At 54.4% G+C, this 22,211-nt stretch overlaps 1 protein-coding gene across 3 annotated transcripts in view; it reads left to right on the top strand.

Annotated features, from left to right (window-relative positions):
- Nucleotides 1-22,211, top strand: part of LOC128799064 (succinate dehydrogenase [ubiquinone] iron-sulfur subunit, mitochondrial) — a 30,450-nt gene that overhangs the window by 5,917 nt on the left and 2,322 nt on the right. Inside the window, exons 9-20 of one of the 3 annotated variants that reach the window (XM_053963159.1) lie at nt 1-112; nt 185-292; nt 2,645-2,796; nt 3,078-3,222; nt 4,001-4,094; nt 4,835-4,920; nt 5,041-5,169; nt 13,225-13,349; nt 14,677-14,762; nt 17,756-17,892; nt 18,280-18,396; nt 20,385-20,486. In XM_053963159.1, coding sequence (XP_053819134.1) covers nt 1-112; nt 185-292; nt 2,645-2,796; nt 3,078-3,222; nt 4,001-4,094; nt 4,835-4,920; nt 5,041-5,169; nt 13,225-13,349; nt 14,677-14,762; nt 17,756-17,892; nt 18,280-18,396; nt 20,385-20,486 — 1,393 coding nt within the window. Of the gene's footprint in view, nt 113-184; nt 293-2,644; nt 2,797-3,077; nt 3,223-4,000; nt 4,095-4,834; nt 4,921-5,040; nt 5,170-5,905; nt 6,264-8,006; nt 8,181-13,224; nt 13,350-14,676; nt 14,763-17,755; nt 17,893-18,279; nt 18,397-20,384; nt 20,487-22,211 lie in introns of those variants that run through there. The other 2 variants (XM_053963157.1, XM_053963158.1) reach the window with 2 other exon arrangements.

A 22,211-nucleotide genomic window follows, 5' to 3' on the forward strand; every position in this document is an offset into this window, starting at 1 on the left:
CATGAAGGACAACTACCTGTTCACCAAGGAGATCCAGAGCCTGGTGGCCAAGGCCGGCTGCAAGCTGAAGGTTTGCTTTGGCTACATCAACCGCGGGGACCGCTGGATGCAGGTAGGGGGGCTCCAAAAACCGGGAAAACCCTTCCCAGCCGATGCCCCAGGCGGGATTTCCTCCCTTCCTCAGGATGAGATCGAGCTCGGCTACACCCAGGCTCCGCACAAGAGCTTCCCGGTGGTGCTGGACTCCCCTCGGGAGAGAGGGATGGAGCAACTCCCCGTCAAGGAGCTGCTGGTGAGAGAAGGTTCCCTGCGGAGCAGCTCCTGGGGTCACGCCCAGCCCACGTTCCCATTTCCCAAATCCTCCTTGCCCTTGGCTCCGTGCATGGAATTATTGCCTGGGAAATGAGAGCAGAGCAGCTCTGCGGGGAGATTCCCTCCCACCCAGCTCCAGCCTCACCTCCTCATCCCTCATCCAGCCTCACCCAATCCCAGCCCCCCGGGAACCCTCTGACCAGGGGGAAAGGAGGAGCTGGCACCCCTGGGAGTGAAAGGCTCCAGGCAAGCTCTGGGATGGGATTTCTGCCCCTTGAGCATCCCAGGACAGGCTGCTTTTTCCTTTCCTCCTCTGTGCCTGGGAATATCCGGCTCCTTCTGAGGAGCGGGAGAGAGAAGGGAAGCAGAAGAGGGTCATTTTACTTCCTTGGAGGAGAACAGGATCCAGCCAGCGCCCAGAACATCCCTGTGGGCTCCTTGGCCGAGGAAAAGGGCCAGGGCAAGAAGGAGATGGGGCATTTTGGGAGAGCCCAGCATGGGAAAAAGCTGGATTGGGCGATCCCTTGGAAATTCCCCCATGGGAGAAGGGCAGGACACCCCAGGCAGCCACGGAGTCGCCATCCCCGACTCCCAGCCAGGCGTTGGAGCAGCCCCAGCCCTGGCAGGAATGGGAGACGAGGACAAATCCCAGCTTTTGTCCCTTTGGAGAAGGCTGGGGGCTTTGGGAGGGCTGAAATCCATAATTTATCATGCCTGGCATGGGAACATCCAGTCCCGGATTCATCCAGCGAATCCGCCGGGCGGCCGTGCGGATCTGCCCTCTTTAGGAATTGCTTTGCCTCATATTTAGAGCAGCAGTCTCAGCCTTGAGCTGCTAATACATTATCCTCCAATTTCTGCTTTGAAGCCTGCCCTAATCCCCAGCCCGACCTTTCCAATCTCATTTTCCATCTAGGAATACTTAGCCCGACGCCAAGGGCACGGGTCAAGCCCTGAGCCCCTGGAAGCCCATGCCAGGGAAAAAGGAGATGGGAGGGAATTATCCTCTCAAAATCAGTGTGGAACTGATAGGACTTGGATGTGACCTGCAAACCTGGGATGAACCAGAGCCCTGACAGTTGAAACCGGGCGGGCTCCGTGGTTTTATTAAACTGAAATTAGTTGGGAGCAGGTGTTTGGTGCTCAGGCCCTCCCTCAGCACCCAGAGAAAAAAGGATCTGATCCTGGCCATCCCCCAGAAATGCACCCCAAAAACACATGGGGAGCCTCAGGTAATGCTGTGCTCCCTCTCCCCCAGCGTCTCCAAACAGCCTCGGTTTAAAAAGGGAATTTCTGGGTGGAAGCACCCCCAGGTCTCCCCGCTCACTTTTCCCGACCTGTATATTTGGGTTATCCCCATGGAAACCCAGCCCTGATAAGTGACTGGGGTTTAACTCAAACCTCTCGGACACTTGATCTCATCCCAGGGGCTGCGGGACCACATCAACTCCAACCAGAGAGAGGGGAAAGTGGGAATTTGGTCCCATCCCTGCCGGTTTTGCCCTGTTTTTAACCCTTCCTCAGGCTTTGGCACACAGAGCCGAGCGCTAATTACCCCTGCAGGCACAGCTCCTCCAATCCCAGATATGGTAAATCCTGGAAATGAGGCCTTAAGCAGGATTTAAGTGCCCTGCAGCCCTTGGGGTGGCTCTTAGCCCAGGGCAGAGCCACCCTCAGGGGCTGGAGTTCACCTCCCTCCCAGAGCCAGCCAGGAACTTGGCTCAGGGCTGCTTAATTAGCTTAATGTGGGCACTTAAACCTTGGCTTAATGTGGACACTTAAACCTTGGCTTAATGTGGATACTTAAACCTTGGCTGTGGGAGAACAGAGGAGATCTGGTCCTGCTTAATGTGGGCACTTAAACCTTGGCTGTGGGATAAGAGAAGATCTGGTCCTGCTTAATGTGGGCACTTAAACCTTGGCTGTGGGATAAGAGAAGATCTGGTCCTGCTTAATGTGGGCACTTAAACCTTGGCTTAATGTGGACACTTAAACCTTGGCTGGGAAGAACAGAGGAGATCTGGTCCTGCTTAATGTGGACACTTAAACCTTGGCTGGGAAGAACAGAGGAGATCTGGTCCTGCTTAATGTGGACACTTAAACCTTGGCTTAATGTGGACACTTAAACCTTGGCTTAGTGTGGACACTGGAACCTTGGCTGTGGGATGAGAGGAGATCTGGCCCCGGCTCCAGGCCTGGGCTCTGCTCCCGGGTTGCCCCAATTATTCCTGCACCTCCGTGACCCGAGACCTTTCTCCTGTCCCCTTGCCCACCCTGCAGGAGGATAACACCGTGGCAGCAGTGGGGGCTCAGGGCATTTCCTCTTTCCCAGGGCCCCGATTTCGGCTACGTGCACAAGGAGCCCCTCTTCGAGGCCGCGGCCAGCCTGGACTCCTTCGGGAACGTGGAGGTCAGCCCGCCCGTGTCCGTGGCTGGCAAGGAGTATCCCTTGGGAAGGATCCTCATCGGCAGCAGCTTCCCCGCGTAAGAGAGGGGGGAACACAGATTTGGGAAAAACACGGATTTGGGAGCAGAGCCTCAATAAGCGCCCTGAAATACCACCAAAATTGGGGTAATTGGGTCAATCAGACACTGCCTGAGCAGCTCCTCCACCTCAGCTCCTCCACCTCAGAGGCAATTTATATCCGAGGGTCCAGGCAGATGTTGATGGAATATCCCCCCAGTCCCAGTGTCCAGGCAGATGTTGATGGAATATCCCCCCAGTCCCAGTGTCCAGGCAGATGTTGATGGGAATTCTCCCCCAGATCCGCGGGCCGCAGGATGACCAGGCTGGTGCGGGATTTCCTCTACGCCCAGCGCGTCCAGGCCCCCGTGGAGCTCTACTCTGACTGGCTGGCCATGGGCAACGTCAATGAGTTTGTCACCTTTGTCCCCACCTCTGACAAAAAGGTACCCCCAGACCCCTCGTGCTGCCCCAGGGTTCCTCCTCCGGGACACCGATCCCGCTGGGAAAACCCTGGAGCTCGTTCCTTTGGCACCCCCAGCCAGTGTTTGCTTGGGTTTCATTCCCCATCCCAAAATGATGGATCTGAGCACAAAAAAAGGGATTTGCTGGGCTATTAATGAACACAAATAGAAGGCAAAAAGTGCCTGTAAAGGTATCCAAGAAATTCCAGCCTTAAGATTCCTGGGGGTTTGCAGCAGCTCAGCATCTCCCAGAGGTTTGCAGAACATTTCTTTTCCCTCTGTTGTGGCTTTTCCTGGTTCCTGACATGGATTATTCCCCTCAGGGAAACCGAGCCTTGACCAGGATAGTTCAAAAAAAAACAAAAGGAATATTTATGCCCACGTGTTTTCAGATAATTTCTCTTCCCTCTATCATGCTTTTCCCTGCTTCTGACATGGATTTTTCCCTCAGGGAAACCAAGCCTTGACCAGGATGGCTCAAAAAAAAAGGCATATTTATGCCCACATGTTCCCAGATCAGTTCTCTTCACTCTATCATGGCTTTGGCTGCTTCTCACATAAGTTTTTCCCTCGGGGGAACCAAGCCTTGACCTGGATGGCTCAAAAAAGGAATATTTAGGCCTACAAACCCTCCATGGGTTAACCGAAACACTAGATAACAGCAAAGACTCCCAATGTTAAGAGTTTCAGCTCAGGTTTTTGCAGAAGTGAGTCCCTGGGGCACTGCAGGGCTGCAGCTGAGCCGGCCGTGTTCCCGCAGCGATTCCGGATGCTGCTGGCCAGCCCGGCCGCCTGCTACCGGCTCTTCCGCGAGAAGCAGAAGGAGGGACAGGGAGAAGCCACCATGTTCAAAGGCAAGGGGACAACGCTCGGTGGCACAGCCGGGGCCACGCGGGGACATTTCCCCGCTGGGTGTCCTTCAGCGGGATGCCTGCCCGCCGCCCCCGGCCTCCTCCGGCCCTATTTCGGGAAAGCGAGTGGGATGGGAGAGATAAGGGCCTCTGCGTGGAGGGGATGTTTGCTGCCAGGGATGGAGCCTCTGGAAATGCCAGCGGAGCTCCAGCACGGAGCAGGACAACTGGCAGCTCTCATGTCCCCCCAGATTAGCACCAGGTTTCCCTTTCATTGTGGTTTTGATCCATGGCAGGGATGGGAAAAGGTCTCCATATCTCCAAGGATATGGAGCTCCTGCACGGAACAGGACAACTGGCAGCTCTCCTGTCCAGATTAGAACTGGGTTTTTTCCCTTTCATTGTGGTTTTGATCTACAGGGAAAAGGTCTCTGTATCTCCAAGGCTTCCTCTGGCTGTCCCCAGACCAGGGGTGACCCCATGGAGGGGGACACTCTGGAGAAATCCACTGGATTCCCCTGGGCAGGAAGACGGATGACAGGACTTTTCTAATGCTCTTTCCAATGGGCAGAGACTTCCTCCCCTCAGCTTCCCAAGCTTTCACCCCAGCCTCAGGAAATTGGGCTTTGGGGCTTTTGGGGCTTTTTTTTTGGGGTTTTTTGGGCTTTCTCCATCTCTATACCCCACCTCAAGCCAGGCTCCTGCCAGCGCTGCTTCATTTTGAGGGAGTTTCGTGTGTTTAGGGTACTCGGGGACAGACACCAAGCGCGTCACCATCAACAAGGTGCTCTCCAACGACGTCCTGGCGCAGCAGAACCAGTACGTGCAGGTAATCCCCACACTCGGGGTCACAGCCCCCATTTCTGGCAGGGACCACCCCGGCGTGGCACAAACCCCACAGGGAGCAGTGGGATTTGGGCCCCTCTCTGCTCTGCTCCATCCCCTGCAGCGCTGCATCGACTGGAACAGGGATATCCTCAAGAAGGAGCTGGGCTTGCTGGAGGAGGACATCATCGACCTGCCGGCCCTCTTCAAGCTGGACAAGCAGGGAAAAGCCGTTCCCTACTTCCCCAACACGGTAAGGGGGGGTTCCCACCCTGGGGTCCTCCGCAAAAAACAGTTTAGTCAGCCAGGATGAGTCCCCAAAGTTTTCTTGAAAAAGAAAAATCAACACAGGTCTAACACAGCTTGGTGGCTTTGGGGTTTTGAGGCAAAACCATTTCAAAGCAGTGAAATTGCAAGGTGAGAGGCATGTTTAGTCCAAAGTTTTCCCAAAAAAAAAAAAAACCCAGCTGTCTAGCAAAAGGAAATATATCCAAGCAGGCATGGATAAACACAAGTCTAACACAGCTTTGGTGGCTTTGTGGTGCTTGCAGTGGGGTTTTTTAAAAAAGTGGTGAAATTGCAAGGGGTGAGGCGTGTTTTAATGATAAAAAAGGGGGAGCTCTGTTGGATTTGGAATCCTGAGGGAGGGCAGCTGCAAAAAGAGGTGCTGGGAAGGGTAGAGGAAGGTGATCAGTGTCTGTTCTTTGTTTTCATCCACCCCAACACTGGTGGTGTCACTCACCCACAGGTCACCATGATCTGGGCATCCCCAGGTGTGTCATCCACTTCAATGCCAACATCCTCTTGGTGTTGCCCCACAGGTCAAAACCATCGTCCTGGCCAGGGACTTGGGCATCCCTAAGCCCTTCAGCGTCACCCATTCTGACGCCACTGTCCCCATTGGTGTCACCCCACACGTCAGCATGATCAATCTGGGCATCCCCAAGCCCTTGGGCATCCCCCATTCTGACACCGCTGTCACCCCGCAGGTCACCATGATCGTGCTGGCCAGGGACCTGGGCATCCCCAAGCCGTTTGGCCCAGTGGCGGGGGGCGAGTGCTGCCTGGAGCGGCGGATCCGCGCGCTGCTGGAGCCGCTGGGGCTGTGCTGCCGCTTCCTGGAGGACGTGGCCTCGTACCACGGCAGCCTGGGCGAGGTGCGCTGCGGCACCAGCGTCCAGCGCCGGCCCTTCGCCTTCCAGTGGTGGCACTTCACGCCGTAGCCGGGCCTCCTCTTCCTCCTCTTCCTCCTCTTCCTCCTCTTCATCCGCTTCCTCCTCTTCCCCCTTCTACTCCCTCCACCTTTGTCCCCAGTGTGTGTTGCTTGTGATTCCTTTAATAAATGAATTTGCTGTGAAGAAAAAGCTGAGGAATTAAATAGCCTAATAATTAATTATTAATTATTAATTAATAATTCCATCAGTAATAACTGGGAGGGAAAGAGAGGGAGTGCTCAGAGGGGTGGGGGAGTTACCAAAATCCTCCAAAATTGTCTCTACCACTGTTTTTGTGGTGTTGGCGAGTCAGGCATCACATTATTTGAACTCAGCCAGGGTTTGTGTGTGGCTGACAGAGCTCCAGCCTCCACATCAATACAAAATGTTTTCATTTATCTACACATCTTTACCAAAGAAATTAGTGGTCATGGGTTCTAATAATACTCTTCATTGATTAGCATTCTGTCTACTATTGGTCATGGATTTCTTACTCTTCATGCTAAGCTGGGCCACCTTCCTCAGTTCTTTTATCATCCTTTTCTTGTCTTTTTCAGGCCTCAGTCTCCTCTCTATCTTCTTCTTACTCCAGGGTCCTTAAAGGGCCATAAATTTGAGATCCCACATGTCCAATCTTCAATTCCCTTTGGCTTTATTGAAGCTTGTCAGGGTCAGCTTTAACAAACTCAAGGTTTCAGTGATTTCATGATCAAAATGGAAGTAACAGTCTGTGAAGAAGTTTTAACTTCTGCTAGCTAAAAGTTGGCACTGCTTACAAGTAACTATCATAATTAATTAAAAAATAATTAGGAAAATTACATCATTTCTGTGCAAAACGCCAATCACTTGTTTTAAAATTTTAAAAGTTTAATAGTAATAGTTACAAAAATAGTAGTAAAAATTAGAGCAATAAGAATTTGTCAATCAGAGTTAGAAAAATAAAAAGCAAAGAATTACGGACGTCCAGCTGCTCTTGGGCACTAAGCCACAAAATCACACCTTGCTAACAAAGGATTACCCCTTAAAAGCAATAGCCTGTTGCATATTCATATATCTCATACATGATTCAAAAATTCTTTTTCAAACAAAGGATGTCTTCTGCTTAGTTTCTGTCCCTCCTTCATCTTGTAAATCAATTTCTTGGCTCCTAGAAGTCTGGAAGTCTGAACAGTCCCGATAAGGAGGCAATAATTCTCTGGATTTTGGTGTCTTGTTGCTGTTATCTGTATATGAAGAATTTCTTGGTTCTCTTATCCATTCCTCAAGCTAGATACAAAAAGTATCTTACATCACATAGTTTCTATTTTAATATTATGCTAGAGCCTAAAATCTATATTCACCGCACTACTTAAAAGAGATTAATACAGCACAACTTTCCAACATAACACATACGGTATTCACTTTAATATTTGCAAAAACCCAATCATATAATATGCATCTATAACAATTTCCAAGAGGGGGGCATTTTTTTTGGCAGGGGCTGCCCAGGGAGGTTTGGAGTGCCCATCCCTGAAGGTGTCCAAGGAAGGGCTGGATGAGGCACTCAGTGCTCTGGGCTGGGGACAAGGTGGGCATCAGTCACAGCGTGGACTTGACGGTCCTGGAGGGACCTTGGAGGGCTTTTCCCACCTCAGTATCTCTGGGATTCTTTGCTCCCCAGCGCCCACCATTCGCCCCATTGGTGTCGGGGCAGGTCCATTTGAGGAGGGGGGTGGCAGCACAGGTACCTCCATGCAAAATAACGATGCTGGAAATTAACGGAGAGAGAACAAGGGGAATTTAGGAAAGAAAAAGGGGAATTTAGGCGTCCTGCCCCCGCCACTCCGCTGTGTCCCACAGGTCGCGCCACACCCAACATGGCGCCTCTCCTGAGGGCGCCGCCACACTCAAAATGGCGGGCGCCCCTTCCCGTCAGCGCAGCAACATGGCGGAGGCGGGGGCGCTTCCGGGGCGGGCGGAACTGCGCAGCGCCAAGATGGCGGCGGCCGCGGTCGGAGTCTCCTTGAGGAGCGGAGTCCCCGCGCGGCTCCTGCGGGCCGGGCCGCGGGCGGTGAGGGGCCGGGGCGGCCGCGGGGGCTGGCAATGGAGGGAGGGGAGGCGTGGCAGAGGCGGCCGGGGGCTGCAGGGGTCCGGGATGGGCGTGGAAGAGAAGGGCGGTGAGCTGAGGGGGAGAGGAAGCTGTGGGGAGGGGGCTGCAACTGGAGTGCGGGGTCTGGAATTGGAATGTGGGATCTGGAATTGGAGTGCGGGGTCTGGAATTGAAATGTGGGATCTGGAATTGGAGTGCGGGGTCTGGAATTGGAGTGCGGGGCCTGGAATTGGAATGTGGGATCTGGAATTGGAGTGCGGGATCTGGAATTGGAGTGCGGGGTCTGGAATTGGAATGTGGGATCTGGAATTGGAGTGCGGGGTCTGGAATTGGAGTGCGGGGTCTGGAATTGGAGTGCGGGGCCTGGAAGGGGCTGTGTGGGAATTGGGGCTGGACAGGAGGGCAGGGCTGGGGAAGGGGCTGGGGGCAGGAGGAGATGAGGTAAAAGGTGGGAAGAGTGGGTGGGAGAAGAGGAAGGAAGGGGCTGTGAGGAGGGGGCTGGAGAGGGCCTGTGGGATCTGGAAGAAGGAATTGTGGGGGCAGGGTGAAAGGGTGGGAGAGAGGGTGTTGTGGGATCTGGGAGGGGCTGTGCGGGATTTGGGGTGGGCAGGGGGAAAGTTCCAGAGGGGCCGGGGGGACTGGAATGCGGTAAAATCTGGGAAGAGTGCGTGGAAAAATGGGGTGGGGTGCGAGGGAATAGGGTCAGCGGCTGAAGGGGTCTGTGGGGTTTGGGAAGGAATAGGGTCAGTGGGAGAGGAGCTGTAGGATTTGGGAAGGAATAGGATCAGTGGGAAAGGAGCTGGAGGGGTCTGTGAGATTTGGGAAGGAATAGGGTCGGGGCTGGAGGGGTCTGTGGGGTTTGGGAAGGAATAGGGTCAGTGGCAGAGGAGCTGTGGGGGTTTGTGGGATTTGGGAGAGGGAAGGAGGAGCAGGAGAAGGGGATGGAGGGAGGGGGCAGGAGGGGCTGGGGGCAGCAGAGATCCAGGAGGAAGAGGTGAAATAGGGGAAGAATGGCCGGGAAAAGGGGGGGGGGGCTGGGGGCAGAGAGCAGCTGCAAGGGTCTGGGAAGGATTTGGGGGAGATAAAGGATAACAGGGAATTTGGGGAGCGGCTCGGGAAAAGGCTGGGAAGAGCAGGGGGAACACTCCAGGAGAAGGTTGGGAAGAGCAGGGGGAACATTCCAGGAGAAGGCTGGGAAGAGCAGGGGGAACATTCCAGGAGAAGGCTGGGAAGAGCAGGGGGAACATTCCAGGAGAAGGCTGGGAAGAGCAGGGGGAACATTCCCAGAAAAGGCTGGGAAGAGCAGAGGGAGCACTCCAGGAGAAGGTTGGGAAGAGCAGAGGGAGCACTCCAGGAGAAGGTTGGGAAGAGCAGAGGGAAGATTCCAGGAGAAGGTTGGGAAGAGCAGCGGGAGCACTCCAGGAGAAGGTTGGGAAGAGCAGAGGGAGCACTCCAGGAGAAGGTTGGGAAGAGCAGAGGGAAGATTCCAGGAGAAGGTTGGGAAGAGCAGCGGGAGCACTCCAGGAGAAGGTTGGGAAGAGCAGAGGGAGCACTCCAGGAAATGGTTGGGAAGAGCAGAGGGAACACTCCAGGAAATGGTTGGGAAGAGCAGCAGGAGCAGGGCCAAGGGTGATCCGGGGAAGAGCAGGAGCTGCTGGGGAATTCTGGGATAACTGGGCAGGGAGAGCCCTGGGGGTTGGAATTTCAGGAATATCGATCTGGCTCCGGGCAGGGGGAGCCCCAGGATAGATTTATATAAAATTTAAAAATTTATATACGAATACATTTAATTTATCTATATATATAATTATGTACATAATATATGTAAGTCCTTATGTAACTTTATGTATTTGTAAATTTTATGGTTTTATATTTATCTATAAATTTATTCATATAATGTGTACATACACATTTATCTACAGACATTATATATAGACATATATATAGACAGACATATATATAAGTAATGTATATAAAATTGTACATAAAGATAGATGTAAAATTATTGTAATTACACATACAGCACAATGTACAAATACTTACAATTTACAAACACATCTATAAATACATGTAATTTATAAATATGCATAGAATATATAAATTCATTCCATATAAATGGCATTGTGTACTTATATATACATATATATGTGTATATATATAAATACAAATATGTGTTCCATGCAATATGTAATATACACTTTATAAATACATAGACTATATATAGAATCTATAAATATAGAAACTATAAATATAGAAACTATAAATGTAAACACAACATATAAATAAATTAAACATGTAATTACATCATTATAATGACAAGTCAGTAGAATATACAAATACATACATATAATTTATAAACACATACCTATAATTTATAAATAAAATACACAATGTACAACGTGTTTGATACTATATAATGCAACATATAAATAGAAAATAATAATAATAATGTGAGTACATGCAGCACAGTGTGCACATATATATCCACACGTAATTCCAAACATAAATATCATGTTTGTATATAGAGCTGTGGAAATATAAATGTGGTTATTATCTTTTTGTGTCTTTATATACGTGTATATACAGCCTGGTGGCATCCAAGGCTGTTTTTCCCAGGATCCAGGATGGATCCAGGCTGGTTTTCCCCAGACCGAGGGTGGGATCTGAGTTTTTCCAGGTGGATCCTGTTTTTCCCTGGATCTGAGGCTGTTTTTCCATGGATCCAGGATAGGATCTGAGGCTGTTTTTCCCTGGATCCAGGCTGGGATCTGAGGCTGTTTTTCCCTGGATCCAGGCTGGGATCTGAGGCTGTTTTTTCCCGGATCCAGGCTGGGATCTGAGGCTGTTTTTCCCTGGATCCAGGCTGGGATCTGAGGCTGTTTTTCCCTGGATCCAGGCTGGGATCTGAGGCTGTTTTTCCCTGGATCCAGGCTGGGATCTGAGGCTGTTTTTCCCTGGATCCAGGATGGGATCTGAGGCTGTTTTTCCCCTGATCCAGGCTGGGATCTGAGGCTGTTTTTCCCTGGATCCAGGATAGGATCTGAGGCTGTTTTTCCCTGGATCCAGGCTGGGATCTGAGGCTGTTTTTCCCTGGATCCAGGCTGGGATCTGAGGCTGTTTTTTTCCCGGATCCAGGCTGGGATCTGAGGCTGTATTTCCCCTGATCCAGGCTGGGATCTGAGGCTGTTTTTCCCTGGATCCAGGCTGGGATCTGAGGCTGTTTTTCCCTGGATCCAGGCTGGGATCTGAGGCTGTTTTTCCCTGGATCCAGGCTGGGATCTGAGGCTGTTTTTCCCTGGATCCAGGATAGGATCTGAGGCTGTTTTTCCCTGGATCCAGGCTGGGATCTGAGGCTGTTTTTTCCCGGATCCAGGATGGGATCTGAGGCTGTTTTTCCCTGGATCCAGGCTGGGATCTGAGGCTGTTTTTCCCTGGATCCAGGCTGGGATCTGAGGCTGTTTTTCCCTGGATCCAGGCTGGGATGTGAGGCTGTTTTTCCCTGGATCCAGGCTGGGATCTGAGGCTGTTTTTCCCTGGATCCAGGATAGGATCTGAGGCTGTTTTTCCCTGGATCCAGGTTGGGATCTGAGGCTGTTTTTTCCCGGATCCAGGATGGGATCTGAGGCTGTTTTTCCCTGGATCCAGGCTGGGATCTGAGGCTGTTTTTCCCTGGATCCAGGCTGGGATCTGAGGCTGTTTTTCCCTAGATCCAGGCTGGGATCTGAGGCTGTTTTTCCCTGGATCCAGGCTGGGATCTGAGGCTGTTTTTCCCTGGATCCAGGCTGGGATCTGAGGCTGTTTTTCCCTGGATCCAGGCTGGGATCTGAGGCTGTTTTTCCCTGGATCCAGGCTGGGATCTGAGGCTGTTTTTCCCCTGATCCAGGCTGGGATCTGAGGCTGTTTTTCCCTGGATCCAGGATGGGATCTGAGGCTGTTTTTCCCTGGATCCAGGCTGGGATCTGAGGCTGTTTTTCCCTGGATCCAGGCTGGGATCTGAGGCTGTTTTTCCCCTGATCCAGGCTGGGATCTGAGGCTGTTTTTCCCTGGATCCAGGCTGGGATCTGAGGCTGTTTTTCCCTGGATCCAGGCTGGGATCTGAGGCTGTTTTTCCCCGGATCCAGGCTGGGATCTGAGGCTGTTTTTCCCCTGATCCAGGCTGGGATCTGAGGCTGTTTTTCCCTGGATCCAGGATGGGATCTGAGGCTGTTTTTCCCTAGATCCAGGCTGGGATCTGAGGCTGTTTTTCCCTGGATCCAGGATGGGATCTGAGGCTGTTTTTCCCTGGATCCAGGCTGGGATCTGAGGCTGTTTTTCCCTGGATCCAGGCTGGGATCTGAGGCTGTTTTTCCCCTGATCCAGGCTGGGATCTGAGGCTGTTTTTCCCTGGATCCAGGCTGGGATCTGAGGCTGTTTTTCCCTGGATCCAGGCTGGGATCTGAGGCTGTTTTTCCCTGGATCCAGGCTGGGATCTGAGGCTGTTTTTCCCTGGATCCAGGCTGGGATCTGAGGCTGTTTTTCCCTGGATCCAGGATGGGATCTGAGGCTGTTTTTCCCTGGATCCAGGCTGGGATCTGAGGCTGTTTTTCCCTGGATCCAGGCTGGGATCTGAGGCTGTTTTTCCCCTGATCCAGGCTGGGATCTGAGGCTGTTTTTCCCTGGATCCAGGCTGGGATGTGAGGCTGTTTTTCCCCTGATCCAGGCTGGGATCTGAGGCTGTTTTTCCCTGGATCCAGGATGGGATCTGAGGCTGTTTTTCCCTGGATCCAGGCTGGGATCTGAGGCTGTTTTTCCCTGGATCCAGGCTGGGATCTGAGGCTGTTTTTCCCCTGATCCAGGCTGGGATCTGAGGCTGTTTTTCCCTGGATCCAGGCTGGGATCTGAGGCTGTTTTTCCCTGGATCCAGGCTGGGATCTGAGGCTGTTTTTCCCTGGATCCAGGCTGGGATCTGAGGCTGTTTTTCCCTGGATCCAGGCTGGGATCTGAGGCTGTTTTTCCCTGGATCCAGGTGTTCCGGCAGGCACAGACAGCGGCGGCGGCGCCGCGGCTGAAGAAATTCGCCATCTACAGATGGGACCCCGACAAGGCCGGGGACAAACCCCGCATGCAGACCTACGAGGTGGATCTGAACAAGTGGGTGTCCCTTGGGAATGGGGCTGGGAGCAATCCCAGCTCCAGGGAAGGGGCTGCTCGCCGCTGGCACAGAGCAGCTCGTTGTGGGCACAGCCTCCGTGGGCGTCATCCCAGGAAAAAGCAGATTTAAGCAGATTTTCCACAGGCACCGTGGGTGTTATCCCAGGAAAAAACACGTTTTCCACATTTCTGGACCATCCCTGGGATGGGTTAAAGAGGTGCTGGTGGCTTTAATAAACTTGATTTATTTGGGAAGTTTGGGGGCTGCCAAAGAAGAGGGAGAGCAGCTTTTCCCAAGGCCAGGTGGTGGCCTGGCAGGTGTCAGGAACAGTGACAAGGGATGGTTTGAACTGAAAGAGGAGAGGTTTGGGTGGGATACTGGGAAGGAATTCTTCCTGGGTGAGATTTAGATGGGATACTTGGAGGGATTTCTTCCCCATGAGGCTGGCACAGAATTCCCAGAGAAGCTGTGGCTTCCACATCCCTGGCAGTGTCCCAGGCCAGGTTGGATGGGGCTTGGAGCCACCTGGGATAGAGGAAGGTGTCCCTGCCCCTGGGAATGGAATGAGAATGTCCCTCCAGCCCAGCCTGTTCTGTGATTGTGTATTCCAGAAGGGAATTCCATGTGCAGCTCACAATTCCCAGGGAGAGATGGTGGGAGCTCTATCCACCCTTCCCGTGGTTTATCCACACCTGGCTGTGGTCTCCCAGAACAGCTCCTGCTTACCTGGGATCCTGGGAAGGGGCTCAGAAACCTCCCTGTGGATGCTGGCCCTGGATTTCCCTGAGCTGCTCCAGAGGGATCCACCCCAAAACCTTCCCAGGAGCTCTTCTAGAGGAATCCACCCCAAACCCTTCCTGAGGGATCCAACCCAAACCCTTCCAGGAGCTCCCCCTCCCACCCAGCCCCTCCTCAAACCCCAGAGGAGCCACAGCTCCGTTTTTGGGGTGGCTTTGCCCCAGTGAATAATCCCTGGGTGTTGCCCCGGGTGTAAAATGACAGAAATTGTCCCTGAGTGTTTGTCCCGTGTCCCTGACTCACGGGGCCAGGCAGGGCTGTCTCAGCCTGACCCAGGGAGGGGAAAAGGGGCCAGCACAGGTCACTGGGTTTGGGTCAGCCGAACCCTCAGTGCTCAGCACAAGAGTGTGACCCAGCCTGCCCCTGGGCTGCCCTGCTGGGCAGAGATCCCTGCTTGATCCCTGGCATTCACACAGAATTAGTGGGAATTGATAAAAACCCTTCCAGGTGCTGCTGAGCGTGGGTGCAGGGGTCAAACCCTGCCTTTGGGGGCTCTGCAGGGTCGGTGATTTGGGATTTCTGCCTCAGGTGTGGGCCCATGGTGCTTGATGCCCTGATCAAGATCAAGAACGAGATGGACTCCACGCTGACCTTCCGCAGGTCCTGCAGGGAGGGTAAGGACAGCACATTCCCACCTGGAATGCCCTCGGGATGCTGTGTGTGCTGACTGTGGGACCCAGACAGCTCAGAACCCCTCCTCTCCCACATCTGGGGATAAAACACCAAGGAGTCACACTCCACAGAGCCCCTCCTCTCCCACATCTGGGGATAAAACACCAAGGAGTCACACTCCACAGAGCCCCTCCTCTCCCACATCTGGGGATAAAACACCAAGGAGTCACACTCCTCAGAACCCCTCCTCTCCCACCCATGAGGGTAAAACACCTGAGTGACCAAGGAGTAAAACTCCTCAGAACCCCTCTCCTCTCACTTCTGGGGATAAAACACCCAAATGAACCAGGGACTAAAATGGCTCAGAACCCCTCCCCTCCCACCCATGGGGATAAAACACCCACATGAACCAAGGAGTAAAGCTGGAGTTGGTGCTCCCAGGGTGTAATGACACAGTTCTGAGCTGCCAGCTCCAGTAATTCCTTCCACAGCTCCCAGTTGTTCCAGTTTCTCTCCCAGTCTGGTTCCTGTGCCGCCTCCCAGTGCGTGGGGAGATCAGGGAGAGATTCCAGCGGCGAGGCTGGGAGGGCAGGGCTGGAGTGGGAGCAGCAGGGGCTGTGCCAGTGCTGCTGTGGGAATCAGACTGGGTGAACTGGGAGAGAGAGAGCACTCAGGACTTCGAGGAACAGCTCCAGGAATCTTCTTCTTGGCCCTTTGGCCGAGGGCAGGGGTGGATTGAGGAAAATGGCACTGGTGATTTGGGGTTGTGGCTGCTCCCAAATCTGGTCTGGGGCTGCTCTCAGACTTCCCCTGGGAAAAACTCCTGAGTCACGGGTCACACTGGGCTGTGGGATTGCATTCCTGGCTGGAATGACTCTGGATTTAGGGTTGTGCTGAGCTGTGGGAGTGCATTCCTGGCTGGAATGACTCTGGATTAGGGTCCTGCTGGGCTGTGGGAGTGCATTCCTGGCTGGAATGGCTCTGGATTAACGAGCTGGGTCTGCAGGCAGGGGCAGTCTCAGGGCAGGCAGTGCCTGGGGATGTTTTGTCTGGGGTGTGAATGGAAAGCAGCACTCCCGAGGCACCTTTTCCTTCGGAATCTGCACGGCAGGGCAGGAATTCCACACGGAGTGGGGCTCCCAGACAGCCAGAACCTTGCCCCGAATCTTCTCCCTGGACAGGACGGGTTTTCAGGCCGGGCTGGTTCCATCCTGCCCCTCTGTGGCTCCCCCGGTGCCACATTCCCGCTGCAGGCGCGTGCTCCCGGCCCTGCTGCCCTCCCCACCTGACTGGAAAATGCTTGGCAGCCTTTCTGCAGTGGGAGGAAAACCTCGTGGCAATCCAGGGGCTGGGACACCCTCAGAGGTGTCATTTCATCCCTTTGTTGGGCTATTTTTGTGGCCCTGCTGCCTCCTGTCACCTTTGGGAGCGCAGTTTGTGCCCTGGGAACGGGCACAAGGGGAGGGGCCTCCTGCCTGGGGGGATGGGGTTACATTCCTGAATTTCAGGATGCTTTGGGCTGTTTTATTCCCCTTTTGTGAGGAGAGGCTGTGGGAGCTGGGCCTGTTTGTTCCAGAGATGGGGAGGCCGAGAGGGGATCCCGTCAGTCCTTACAAATATTTCCAGGGGGTGTCAGGGGATGGTGCCAGACCCTTCCCAGTGGTGCCCAGAGACAGGACAAGGAGCAGCAGCCACAAATTAAAACACAGAAATTCCATTAAAACACAAAAATTCCAGCTGAACCTTTAGGAAAAAGTTCTTTCCCTGGAGTGGAAATCCAGCTTTTAGAGGGAAAAAGGGTAGAGTGAGGTTTGTGAGTTTGCTGTCACTTGGATCCATCCTGTGACCTCCAAGGGTGTGGAAGGAAGAGCAGTGTCAGCCTGGATTCCAGGTTTTAGGGAAAAAAAAAGGGGGGATTAGCACCTCCTCTGACAGCTAATCCTATGAGTAGCAACATACTTGTGGGTTTACTACAGCTTGGATCTGTCCTGTGACCTCCCAGCACAGATAGGAAGGACAAAACCAGGCTGAATTGGGGCTTTTAGGGGCAGAAAAGGTTGGACAGTGCCCAGGGAGGTCCCAGATCTCCCTCTCTGGAGATTCCCAAACCTCCTGGACACATTCCAGTGCCACCTGCTCCAGGGTTGGACTGGATGATTCCCACAGGTCCCTTCCATCCCTGCCAGCCCCGGGATTCTCTGGCTGAGGAGGCTGCAGCAGTTTCCCACGTTTTAATGCCATTTTTTGTTGTGTTTTTTTATTTTTTATTTATTTTATGCCTCTCTCAGCTCCCACCTCATGCCCCAAGCCTGAGAGTGAGGCTGGATGTTCTCCCCTCCCCAGATCACACCCAAGCCCCCTCATTTGCTGCTGGGGAAGGAGCTGCCCCATGGAAAAAGGGGTTTTGGTGCTAATGGAAGCAGCTCCTGTGTTTGATCCTTATTAAAGTTAAAAAACATCTGACCCCGGTGGTGAATTTCAGCCTTCTTCTCCTTTGGGGCATCTCTGGGATGGATGAAGACCCTGGTGGAGCAGGAGGGGTTTTTTGGGGGGAGTCTGGTGGATTGGGAAGAGGTTTTTTGGAACCCTGGCAGGTTGGGAAGAGGTTTTTCCAGGGCAGGTGAAGACACTGATAGAACAAGAAGGGATTTTTGGGATGGGTGAGGCCTCTGGAAGAGCGGGAAGAGGCTTTTCCAGAACTTATGACAAGGTTTTCTGGGATGGGTGAGCACCCTGGTGCGGTGAGAAGAGATTTTTTTGGGGTAAGTGAGGATCCCAGAAGGTTGGGAAGAGCCTTTCCAGCAGGTTTTCTGGGATGGGTAAGGACCCTGGTGGGTTGGGAAGGGGTTTTCCAAGACCTTGTCAGGTTGGGAAGAGGTTTTTTGGGATCCTGGTAGATTGGGAAGAGCCGAGTAGAGTTTCCCCAGGACATCCCAGGGGGGTTTTTGGGGCCAGGAGGGAGAATGCCACACTTGGCTCTGCTTTTCCCCCTCAGGGATCTGCGGCTCCTGCGCCATGAACATCGCTGGCGGCAACACCCTGGCCTGCATCAAAAAAATCGACAGTGACCTCAGCAAAGTCACCAAAATCTACCCCCTGCCCCACATGTACGTGGTGAAGGACCTGGTTCCGGTGAGTGCAGGGCTGGCAGCGGCCAGGGGACACCCTGGGCTGGGACCAGGGCGTGGCTGCTGCCACCAAGGTCAGGGCTCGGGGCTCACGTGTGCCTGGGGTGGGTCCCCGTGACTAAAGGTGTGCTGGCCTGGAATGTGGCAGGTCTGGGGAGGGAATGGCACCTCCTGGCCGGGTGTTCAGGTGTGAATTTGGGGTGAAGCTGTGCCAGGAGGGGATTTGGGTGGGATTTTGGGAAGAGGCTCTGCCCCTGAGGGTGGGGCTGAAGGGAGGGGTCCAGGGCCCCAGGGCTTGGGCAGCAGGGGTGGGATTTGGGGTGGATCCAGCTGGGATGTTCCCTGATTCTCCTCAGCCCCATAACCGGATCCCTGTGCTTTCCTGCCCCAGGACCTGAGTAACTTCTACGCGCAGTACAAATCCATCGAGCCCTACCTGAAGAAGAAGGACGAGTCGCAGGAGGGCAAGCAGCAGTACCTGCAGTCCATAGAGGACCGCCAGAAACTGGTCACTGCAATTTCAGTGCTGAAACCCCTGCCAGAGCCGCCCGGGCTCACAGCTGAGCGCTCAGACCCAACCCTGCAGTGTGGGACACGGCCCCACAGCTGGGGCTGCTGGCTCAGGGCAGGGAGCTGGGCTTGCCGGGGCGGGCTCTGATCCCATCCTCCCCCATCCCATTCCCCTGTGGAATTCCTGCTGCTGGGAGCACTCTGCAGCTTGCAGGCTGGAGCATTCCAGGGGGGAGAGGGTGTCTGGCTGTGCTCCCTGCTCGCTGGGGTTTTGCAGCCTGGAAATCTCCTGGGAGAAGCCAGAGTGCAAGATCTGGGGTGTCTGTCTTGAGCAGGGGGGATTCTGAGGGGAGCTTTTTGAGGGTGGATGAGGAACAGCTCTTTACAAGGCTGATGGTGTGGCAAAGGTTTGGGTGGATTTCCATGGCTGCTGCAGGCATTAGCAGCAGAGCAGGAGGGATTTTTTCCCCTGAGCTGCCAGGATGGATCTATCATTCCAGGATTCTGAGCTCAGCCTGTCCCTGCTCCCCTGTGGAGGCACCAAATCTCTATTTTGGGGAGGGAGAGGTGGATGTGAACAGGAAGGGAGGCTGAGCAAAGGGGATTCAGGGAAGCGCTGCAGGTGTCTCCTGGGTGTCTGCAAGCTGACATCCCATAATAGCCCCCAGTGTGACACCTGAGCAGCCCCAGGGTTGGACAGGCTGCAGGAATCTCTGTCCAGAGGCTGCAGTTTGTTCTCCTGCACCGCTGCAGTTTGTTCTCCTGCACCACTTCCAGCTTCTCTGATCCCTGTGAGCTCTGAAGGGGCTTTTCCCTGCCCTCGGAGTCCCCTTCTCAGCCAGGTGGGAACCAGGAAGCCCAAAAACCACACCTGGAAAACGGCCCTTGATCCCTTTGCTGCAATTCCTCTCCCTTTGGGATCAGCCTGTGTGCAGGAGAAACTTGGATTTTGCTGAAGAATTCCTTTAAATCCTTGAGTGTTTGGAGTGGTGCAGTTAAAAATTAGATTTGGAGTGAGGAGAGGGAGCTCTGCCCTCGGGGCTGGGAGCTCTTCCCTAAGGCTTGTTAGGAGCTGCTGGGAGTTCTGGCACCAGGAATCTTCCTGAACTCAAACTTTTATCCCAGAATAACTTTCAGGAATGTGAATTAAGCCAGGTTGGGCTCTGTCTGGGAGAAGTTGCTGGGCCACAGGGAGGCTCGGGGGACCCTGAGCTCCTCAGTTTCCCATCCAGGATGAGGAATCAGCTCCTCGTTCCAGCAGGAATGAGCAGAGCTGCCTGGATCACTTCCATGCAGGACTAAACTCCTCCTGTGTCTGGAAGGAAATCTGCCCATAAAAAGGGGGAAGTGATCCAGGACCAGCCCCGTTCCAGTGCCAGGGTTGCCCTCAAGGACAGGCTGCACCCTGAGCTGCCCCAGGACTGCCAGGCAGACTCTGCGCTCCCTTCCTGCTGAGCACACCTGGGATGGTCCACTGGGGACAAACCCCTGCCTGTCCTGGCTGGGACGGGCTGGGAGGACGTGGGATGGAGGAGAACTGAGGTGGGAGTGCAGGAACCCGAGGCAAGGATGGAGGAGAACCGAGGTGGGAGTGTAGGAGAACTGAGGTGGGAGTGTAGGAGAACCCGAGGTGGGAGTGTAGGAGAACCCGAGGTGGGAGTGTAGGAGAACCCGAGGTGGGAGTGCAGGAGCCCAAGGTGGGAGTGCAGGAGAATCCAGCAGCTTCCCCTTCCTCTCCAGGCCGTGCCCTTCCCCTGCTGTCGCAGATCCTGGTTCATTGTGTGGCTCCTGGAACCATGGAATACCCTGGGAGGGGAGGGGGCCACGAGGACCATGGGGGCCGCTCCTGGCCCCAGTCTGGAAGGGTTGGGATTGTTCCCCTCAGGAATTGCTGCCCCACAGGCTCACATGGGAGCTGCTCACAGGGGTGGAGCCCCTGTGTCACCAGCCCTGCGGTGACAGCCTGCCGTGTCCCCTCCCTCGCAGGACGGGCTCTACGAGTGCATCCTGTGTGCCTGCTGCAGCACCAGCTGTCCCAGCTACTGGTGGAACGGGGACAAGTACCTGGGCCCCGCCGTGCTCATGCAGGTGAGGACAGACCCTTTGTCACCTGCCCGGTGTCACCTGGCCAGTGTCACCTGGCTGGTGTCACCTGGCCAGTGTCACCTGGCTGGTGTCGATGCCTTGGGGTGGCTGCCTGGAGCAGAGGCCAGACAGGGCTAAGAGAATAAAGTGGGTGTTCACTGAAGGCCTTCCACAGATACACCTTGGGCAGTCAGGAGCCTCTGAGGCCACACCCAAAATGGACAATGGGCACAAGTTTTTCAGACAATTATAAATTTTTAACCCCATTTACCTATCAGGGGTTAATGCTCCAATTACAGCTTCAGGTAATGAAGTCATTTACCCCCAGTTTGCTGCCCCCCAACTCATTTTGTTTATACTTTTCAGGGCCTGAGGCTGGGGGGTTTCTTTGAGTTTCAGGCCCAGAGAAATTGCTGTGTCTGCCCAGAACGGGGGAGCAGCAGCTGACAGGCTGTGTGGAGTTTAGAGTTAGGCACTAATGCAGCACAGGATCTGAAAAATACAAAATATAAAATATAAAATCCTGGCCCGGCGCTCCTGGGTGGGTGTTGCTGTGGGATCCCCAGCTGGTGCCAGCAGTGTCCCTGTCCCCAGCGGAGTTTGTGGTGTTCCCAGCAGTGTCCCTGTCCCAGCAGTGTCCCTGTCCCAGCAGTGTCCCAGCAGTGTCCCTGTCCCAGCAGTGTCCCAGCAGTGTCCCTGTCCCCAGCAGAGTTTGTGGTGTTCCCAGCAGTGTCCCAGTCCCAGCAGTGTCCCTGTCCCAGCAGTGTCCCAGCAGTGTCCCTGTCCCAGCAGTGTCCCTGTCCCAGCAGTGTCCCAGCAGTGTCCCAGTCCCCAGCAGTGTCCCTGTTCCAGCAGTGTCCCAGCAGTGTCCCAGCAGTGTCCCAGTCCCAGCAGTGTCCCAGTCCCAGCAGTGTCCCTGTCCCAGCAGTGTCCCAGCAGTGTCCCAGTCCCAGCAGTGTCCCTGTCCCAGCAGTGTCCCTGTCCCAGCAGTGTCCCAGCAGTGTCCCAGTCCCCAGCAGTGTCCCTGTCCCAGCAGTGTCCCTGTCCCAGCAGTGTCCCAGCAGTGTCCCAGTCCCCAGCAGTGTCCCTGTTCCAGCAGTGTCCCAGCAGTGTCCCTGTCCCAGCAGTGTCCCTGTCCCAGCAGTGTCCCCAGCAGTGTCCCAGCAGTGTCCCTGTCCCAGCAGTGTCCCTGTCCCAGCAGTGTCCCAGTCCCCAGCAGTGTCCCTGTCCCAGCAGTGTCCCTGTCCCCAGCAGTGTCCCAGCAGTGTCCCAGCAGTGTCCCTGTCCCCAGCAGTGTCCCAGTCCCAGCAGTGTCCCAGCAGTGTCCCAGTCCCAGCAGTGTCCCAGCAGTGTCCCTGTCCCAGCAGTGTCCCAGTCCCAGCAGTGTCCCTGTCCCCAGGCGTGTCCCTGTCCCAGCAGTGTCCCTGTCCCAGCAGTGTCCCCAGCAGTGTCCCTGTCCCAGCAGTGTCCCTGTCCCCAGCAGTGTCCCTGTCCCAGCAGTGTCCCAGCAGTGTCCCTGTCCCCAGGCGTGTCCCAGTCCCAGCAGTGTCCCTGTCCCAGCAGTGTCCCAGCAGTGTCCCAGTCCCAGCAGTGTCCCAGTCCCAGCAGTGTCCCTGTCCCAGCAGTGTCCCCAGCAGTGTCCCAGCAGTGTCCCAGCAGTGTCCCTGTCCCAGCAGTGTCCCAGCAGTGTCCCAGTCCCAGCAGTGTCCCTGTCCCAGCAGTGTCCCA

Source organism: Vidua chalybeata, chromosome 22, assembly GCF_026979565.1.
Source record: "Vidua chalybeata isolate OUT-0048 chromosome 22, bVidCha1 merged haplotype, whole genome shotgun sequence".
NCBI lineage: Eukaryota > Metazoa > Chordata > Aves > Passeriformes > Viduidae > Vidua > Vidua chalybeata.